Source organism: Bradysia coprophila (assembly GCF_014529535.1).
Source record: "Bradysia coprophila strain Holo2 chromosome IV unlocalized genomic scaffold, BU_Bcop_v1 contig_5, whole genome shotgun sequence".
In the NCBI taxonomy this organism is placed as follows: domain Eukaryota; kingdom Metazoa; phylum Arthropoda; class Insecta; order Diptera; family Sciaridae; genus Bradysia; species Bradysia coprophila.
This window is the reverse complement of record NW_023503374.1, coordinates 8,661,886-8,670,254: the sequence shown is the minus strand read 5'-3', so window position 1 is coordinate 8,670,254 and position 8,369 is coordinate 8,661,886. Positions and strand designations below refer to the sequence as shown.

General features: G+C 35.8%; 1 protein-coding gene across 1 annotated transcript; it reads right to left on the bottom strand.

The window, feature by feature from the left end:
* Positions 1-2,513: 2,513 nt before the first annotated feature.
* Positions 2,514-4,048, bottom strand: LOC119071701 (serine protease persephone-like). Its single transcript, XM_037176689.1, has 5 exons — positions 3,900-4,048; positions 3,744-3,835; positions 3,597-3,688; positions 3,118-3,532; positions 2,514-3,002 (listed from the first exon to the last, which is right to left on the bottom strand). The coding sequence occupies exons 1-5, from the start codon at positions 3,985-3,987 to the stop codon at positions 2,595-2,597; spliced, it is 1,095 nt and encodes a 364-aa protein (XP_037032584.1). The 5' UTR covers positions 3,988-4,048; the 3' UTR covers positions 2,514-2,594.
* Positions 4,049-8,369: the final 4,321 nt, after the last annotated feature.

Genomic DNA, 8,369 nt, shown 5'->3' with positions numbered 1-8,369 from the left:
GACTTTTTTTTTCTCAAATTTTTTACAGAAAGCAGCTGAACTTTGAAAATAAAGATACCCTTGTCTCATCTTTTGACGAAAAAACGTGAAACCGGAAAGATTTTTCACTTTATAAATTCCTGAAAATTGTGATTTGCGCCATTTTCCACTCAAGTTCCACGAAAAGGTTCAATGAATTTTGTTTTGATGAAATGTCAAATCGTCTCAGTAAATTTTTAATCTCAAACAAGTTTGTGTCGAAGTATTTGTAGTATTTCAAATTAATTTACTGAAACAGTGTTAGTGTTGTGAAAATTCGATTTTTATAAATAATTTAGCTTCGATTGTGCAATTTAGTGCTTAATTTCTTGAATTTATGTGCTTAGCTTAGAAACCATTGCAATCAGAGAAATGATAACAGATGGCGCAGCCCAGCCCAGAAACGCCATCTGTTATGATTTCTCTGACTGCAATACGTTTCGTGATAATTCAGTCGGTATTTAAGAGCATACAAGGGTTTAGCTGTAGAAATACTGTGAAAACAAGAAGGCCGCCGTCGTAGAAAATTTTTGATTTTACTTCGTCAAAGCACAAAGGAATTTTAAAAAAAGGAAAACATATTTTCGTGGCCAGCGACATAAGGAACGGTTTTGATATAGCAACAACTTATGTGATTATTCTCGATGTACTGCCAAAAAAATGTACCTAAGGTGGAAATATTGGTATCGTGTTTGGAAGGTTAAGTATTGTACAACTTTGGTCTATTTTGTTGCCAATAGTATTTCCCGTTCAAAATTTTCCATTTTTCAAAGTTCTACACAGCACATATAAGCAACGTAAAAGTATAATAATGAAGAACTATCATTTCCCAAGAAAATCAAGAAATAGTTATTTATGCCATTCGACATCATAATATTCAAAATTTGCAAACTTTAGATGCCTCTGTGGCATAAAACGTTGTATGAATCTCGATGCGAAGTACTTTATTAAGCTCACGATGTGCATTATGACCTCGTGTCATAATTACACATCATCTAGATCGTGCATGGAAATAATGCGGTATACTGGTATCCTAGTTACCGGGAAGTCGTCGGGGCGAAAAATTGGATACCGGGAAATTCAGCCTTCGCCGAAGGCGATTTTCTTTTTTTTACTGTATAAGCAAGAAGAATTCAGAACTAACCGGGAAATAGCTGTCACCGGGAAATCGGAAATAGCTATCACTGGGAAGAACTCTCCGGGAAATTTTATCAGCTGGAAGAACTTATTGAGAAATTTCTACCGACGGGGGAAGAACTTATTGGGAAGTTTCTGTTAGCGAGAATTTTTTTTCTTGTCAGTGTTCAGCGGGAAGTCTATATCATCAGAAGCTTTTACCAACGATAAGAACTCATTGGGAAGTTTCTAACAGTTTTCGTCACTATTCCGATCCCGATGAATTATTCTCTTCAACGAACTAAACCTTTGATGAGTTTTGATGACTACTTCTGGTGAAACAGTTCCTAATAGGGTGCATAGACCTAAGAATTTAAAAAGTTCCCCTGCGGCGATTTTGCTCAAATTAAAGTTTCATTTAGAATATTGAGTTTGTACAGTTTCAAAGAATGGACTGCATCATCGAAAGTCAATCTTCAAAAAATTTCTTTTATTTATATTTAACTAAATTAAGGCACAATTTCCGAAAGATTATTATGCCCAACATATCTGGCAGATTAGAACAGAAGATAATATTCCAATGAGTTTATATATGTTTCATCAAAGGATGGGCTCGTGCAGTTAGCATCTTTACAAACATTTTCTTCTACAAATGAGAGAAAATTTATACAGATGAAAGTCAACAAAAGATTATAGCATTGTGAAAGCTAATGTTACACTTAAATCTGCACAAAAAGACTAGAAAGGGCTTGGGAAATAATATTCGCGCCACCTGGAAGTCAATTGCGACTCACCGGGAAATTTTTGTCAAAATTTTCGGATACCGGGAAGTTTTGACTAGGTTACCGGGAAGTAAACATTATTTCCATGCACGATCTAGATCCTAATAAAGTACTTTGCACTCGATGTCATAATAGTTACTTCGACTTTCGGCTTCGCCTAGGATTGGCAATCTGACATCTAGTGCGATAATTTCCCTGCATACGATTGGTGTTGCATACAACGTTTTATGCAATGAAGAAAATCGGAAAAATATCGAAGATAATCGAAGGGTGACTCCATGAACACGTGGCTTTTATCGCATTAGTGCAATAAAACCTCTTGTAAATCCTTTATCGCACTAGTGGGATAAAATACGTTCATACGACATTGATCACAGGCGGTGTAAGTTACAAATATCATCAGTGAATTGCATAAAGAACTATTTCGATATTCGTAGTCCTAAATCTGATTTCAAAAGATGGCACCATTTGATTACAGAATAAAAAACCGATTTCTTAAAGGGCACTTTTATTGACGGGGAGATGAAGATTTCTTTGGGTCATGGGTCATACATAGTTCTCCCTCAACTTTATTTTTGTTCAATAAAAATGCTCAAATAAAACTCACATCACGTAGCGTCGGTGTGCACATTTATTTACTTAGAAGTATTGTCCCTTTTTGTAGACGGTGCTGCAATTCTAGTCACGCATATGTATACTGACGCTTACGTCTTGTGTCGACTTACGCATTTGATAAGTTACAATGATAATACATGCAATCACTGCTAGAATTGCTAGAGTGATTGAAATAGAAATAAATATCAAATTGTTTCTACTCGTCGTTATGTTGATGGATATCATTGACATATTTTTGAAAGGTTTATGTGTCGTTGGTACGATTATAGATGCTTGTGTTGTTGTAACGTCTTCCATCGAAGTATCATCAGGCCAAACAATAGTCTCGATCCAATTCAAACTTTTCGATATTCTTACAAAAACTGTTGGGTATGTGTCCTCACATCCGGTATTTGTAGTTGCAAGGCCAATGACCTCGTCCACAGATGACAAATTGCGATCACGATTCAATAGAGCTGCCCCGAAAAATTCCTTAAAATGATACAATAGAAGTAGATTCAAGATAAGATTTCAATCGAATATGTGACAAAATATGTTTGCAATAAGTACGTTGCTGTTGCATCCACCGACCGATCTATTTACTTACAAGACACATATCACGATCACCATCAACCGATGTGGCGCAGAAAATTATTTGTTCGTCGAGTCGCTTCATCATTGGTTGTTGATGAGCAATCCATTTAAATCTGTCTTTGCAGAAGTCATTTGAAATTTGATACAATTTCACTTTATGTAGAAGTTTATTCTCACGAACATTAGTTCTACTCCATCCTACTTCATAGAACCTGTGAGAAATTTCCGATTGAGATTGAGGTAAGCAGGCAGGCCGAACATATTCATCAAACTTGACCGATTCATTGAGCTTGAGTAGTTTAAGATCAAACGGCGAGTCTTCCACGTATTTGGGATGCTGAAACTCCGCTATTATTTCGAATTTCTGTGTATGCTCATCATCATTCGTTGTTGCCATATTTAAATCTCCGAGGATGACATGGTTCCCACTAAAATTATTTTAAAGGAATGTCTCAACATCAGTGTACATAGAGCAGTACTGTAAATTCATACTGTGCTCTTGACGCTAACGTAAGAACAAAATTTTCGCTAATTAGTATCCCATTCATATGTGTGTTGTCATCTTCTCCAATTTCAATTCTCGCCTGAAATATAATAATCAACGTCGCGTCGTCTCTGATGTTCCATTGCAAATATTACCATAAATGGAAACTCTTTCAGAGCAGCATCCTCATCTGTTTCCTTGAATTCTTCAAATATTCTTGGCAGCATATTCCGATAGTTTGTACATTCTGAAATTGATGCCCATGTAAAACTGCAATTTTGGCTTGTGTATCCTATGTTTCTGAAACTTACTTTGATTCGAAATTCTGGCTGCGAAAACAGCATCGGGATCAAGGCTTTGCAATAAAATAAAACCAATAAGAACAATCTTTAGATTCATATCGATATGTCTGGTCGTCTTGCTTCAATACGCGTTTATGATTCAGCGTTTGACTCGAACGACTATGAAGGCTCGACTAAAACTTAATAACAAATTAATGACTGTAGGAGTGTGGGATACAAGCATTTTTATCGCATGAATATTTTCAGTAAACAGCATCAATTCTATTGGATAGTAGCAGATTGTATCACGAATCTGCATCACCCGAACAGTGTGAATCACTGACACTGAATCGCAAATTCATAATGTTATCGTGACGCTCAAGTAAGAAAAAAATTAATCTGCTTAAGAGTTTCCGGTTATTCCCTTGACTGAAAGACAAGGGTCTTACGCCAGAAAATACCCTAAAAGGTTTGTAACCACACCAGTCTACAGAAATGTATGAAATGTTATGAAAAATGTAACCATTTTGTTTTTGTCTTGTCACGATGATAACTGGAGTAAATATAAAAGTTCGTTGATGGGCCATGTCGGCCTAATAATCTGGTCCAGATTATCTGGAAAATATTCCAGAAAAACAGGATTTACTACAGTGGGTTCATTTTAGTTCGGAACATATTTGCAATTTTTGAGAGTTCTAAAAGTCATCGATGTTCCCAGTCAATAAAGCGTTTCCAGGTTATGATATTTTGGCAGAAAATTTGAAATTCGCGCCAAAATATCATAGACCGGGAAGAACTTAATTGACTGGGAACCTCGATGACTTTTAAAACTCTGATAAATCTGAAATTGTTCTTTCTAAAGATGAACACACTGTATGTTGATCTATAATATCAAGTTTAATGTTTGTTTGATTGTTGGTTTGTTTGTTTATCTCTCTATAGTAACGCAGATGGAAAGTCCTAGAGAGTTGAAACTTGGCATGCTGACTAATGAGGAAAAGTTAGGGTCGACTAATGGGGAAAAGTTAGGAAGAACGCGAGATTTTTAGACCCGTACGAAGTACTGGGGTCTTATAGGTTTACGCATACGTTTGTAACACGTCGAATTGGACTCCCTGAGTAAGGGGAAACCTATTGTGGTTGTCTAGAGATGCCAAATCCGCGAAAAAAAATGTCCGTCTGTCTGTCTGCACGATAACTTGAGTAAAACGCATCCGATTTTGAAAATTCTTTTTTTTCCCGTTTGGTAATGTCAAAAGACAGGCTAAGTTCGAAGATGAGTGATTTTGGATCGACCCCTCCCGAGCTGTGGCCCAATAAGTGCTTTACGGTTTTTCGAAGATATCTCCGGACATTTAAACATTAAACTTGTAAGTGATACGTCAAATAAAAGGTATTTACAATACCGATCGACAAAAAAAAAGTTTATGGAAATCGGATGACCGACTCGTGAGTTAGACCCCTTGGTGTGGAACAGGCACAGGGCGGCAAGCAGTTTTTGCTTGTAGGTCGGCCACATCTAACATATTTCGTCTGTTTTAGCTTTATTAGATAGGTATTGACCGTACCAATCAGGGAAATGTTTTTTTATGAAATTATGTTCTCCGGAGCGTGAGCTAGGTCTCTTGGAGTGAGCTCTTATCTGGCTACTCGGAAGTACAGTGAACGTGGTGTATTTTGACAATATCTCGAGTAAATTTTGACCGAATTTCATGAATTTTTTTTGTTTGAAAGGTATTAACGAATGTAAAGCGTCGGTACTATTTCCGGTCTCCTAACAAAATGGCTGCCGGCGGCCATATTGGATTTTAGTAAAACGATATAAAGTGGGAAAATTTGTACTTAGATAGTTTCTGTTAACATGGAAATAATTTGTTATGTGATGTGTGTGGGGTTTCAGGGATTCCATATATGGACATCTATATATACCTATATACAGCTATATTGAGCTATATACAGGCATATAGAGCTATATAATAGCATATTCCTCTGTGAAATGTTTATTTATAGGAAAATATAGGTAACTATAGCGGTATATAGCTGTTTAAATAGGAATTTATTAAAGTTGACTTCGTACGGGGCTGTCTATATTGCCTCCGGCAATTTATTTGTGTATGATAACAAGGCAAAGAGTGGATAATGTAAGTAAAAGAAATGAAGAGTTTCACATTAAAGGCTTTTGATACGAATAGGTGTTTCGTACGGGTCGGCGTTAGCTATGTTTTTTCACTTTAATGCGTTATTTGACGAACGTTTTTTTGCCTGTTTACGTCGCGTCGTGGATGCGTTTCTTAAACGTGAAACATTTTTGTAACGCGTGAAAATATTTTTGAAATAACAATCTTATTTTGACACACAAAAATATTTACATATTTTGTCATTAAAATAATCCCGAGCAAAGCCGGGTACTACACTAGTAATTGATAATTTAATGTGTTATTACCTTGTCTTACAGCAGGCAATAGTGAAAGTGGTACTTCCTCCGGTTTGTATGGACAGACAATAACTGGTTTGTACTTTCATTGAGTAACATTGCGTATCCTTTACGCTCTTTACAATATACATATTCTTAACTGGTATAAGACATTTCAAATACTTAGCTTTCACCTTATCGGTAAATTATTAATTAAGTTCATTCTCTAAATTAAGCATAAGCCCAAACGCGCTGAAATCAGTTGTAAGCAAAAATTAAGTAAAAAAACATCGAAATTAAAGGAATATAGATTAAACTTCCAGACATCCAGAAATAATCAGCAATTTTAACTCTGGTCACAGCAGGGCTGTACTCTTGTAAAACAGAAAATTTATGCACTCTATGTAGCTACTGATATAAGCATTTGATGGCTCTTAATGCAGAATCCCAAACGCGATTTTTAAGGCTTAGCAAGTGTTACACACATTTCCGTATTTCCCGTTTTTTGTCAACACTTTCAACATTTCATAAATCGGTCATAGTGAACTTCGGGCGTATTTTCTTACGTAAGACCTTTGACTATAGAGTCTATTAAGGAAATTTCATCCTAAATTACGTACATCATTATTGTCAATATTACAATCATCATGCACTTTGACACCAGTCATTAATATTGACTAGGTATTTTATACACTCACTATTGACCGAAACAATTTTATATTGCAACGAATATACCACTGATTATTTAATATGTGATAACTGCTGTAGTTTTCGATAATATTACTTATTCGAAAGCATTCAGATAAGCGCAAGAAATTTTATTTTAACTAAGCATTATCGCATTGCGTTAATTGAGTGTGACAAAACGGCTATTTTCGTATTACTCTCAATGGAATCAGTGCTGTGTGACTCCGTGGCGCGTCTGACTCCAGATCAGAAGGTTGCGTGTTCAATTCACGTCGGGGTCATTCTTTTTTTGATATTGACATGACACCTTGTTTATAACTAGAATTTGATAAGAGAACTTAGTTTATGGAATTGACTTGCAAGTAATTAAATTTCCTCGTTTTGAATATGGTTGCTTTGCTCGTTTTTAATTTTTAAAAGAACCAGTAAATGTCATCTGCAACATTTTTTAGAAAATTGAAATAAGTAAAATAATTGATTAATTAGAAGATAAAATTTTGACTGAAAGGTCTGATTTTTCTACTTCCGTCCACCACAGATACGTAAACGGTTAAACTAAAAAATATTATGACTAGAACCACAGCACTGCTTCTAGCATGAAAATAGAAAATATTCGGAGGCTGATGAAATCGCCGCGTTACTTTTGTAAAGATAGATAACTTGTTTTCGTTGTATGAGCTATGTACATCTTGCCAAAATTGTTATCGAGACGTGTCGGCATTGCTGGTCGAGTCGAAGGCTAGAATCGTAGTGACCACATGTCAAGATAACAATTTTGGCAAGAGGTACATTTTCTATCTGCCGAGAACATAGGGGCCATTCACAAATTACGCACGCACCAAATTCGAAATTTCAGACCTCCCCCTCCACCCTTGCACGCGAAAATGTATGGAGAAAATTTCAAAAATGTATGAAGCGTCCTTTTTTGTCAAACCCCCCCTCCCCCCTTAAGAGCGTGCGTAATTTGTGAATGGCCCCATATATACCGAGATAAACAAAAATGCCCTAGTGGGTTAAGTGAGAAATTATTGTTCTATGCAGATTTATAAACATTTATAGTTCTTATCACTAAAACCTCCAAATTTTGAACTTGTCAACTCAATGTTCATGCAAGGAGCAGTATACTGTGTTAAAACTCATGGAGTCAAAACGTGAACGTTAGATTTAGGTATAGGAAAAAATTGTTTTGAAATTAATACTGAAATGTAATAGGTTTTTATCTCAGACAATTACATTTTAGTACGTTTTGTTACGTGTCACTGAATTATTTTTTCATGAACAAACTTCACTGCTGTTGACAATGGGAATGAATCAATGTGAAGTTGTTACACAAAAAATAGTCCAGTGAGAATGAAGTACTATAAAAAATGTGGCGCCTCTACAGGCTAATCGACAAGGTA

Coding starts and splice junctions, on each gene's coding strand:
- LOC119071701 (XM_037176689.1), bottom strand. CDS start 3,987: ATGAATCTAAAGATTGTTCTTATTGGTTTTATTTTATTGCAAAGCCTT. Junction 3,689..3,743: donor TGAAAGAGTTTCCATTTATG/GTAATATTTGCA, acceptor ATTATATTTCAG/GCGAGAATTGAAATTGGAGA. Junction 3,533..3,596: donor ACGTTAGCGTCAAGAGCACA/GTATGAATTTAC, acceptor AAATAATTTTAG/TGGGAACCATGTCATCCTCG.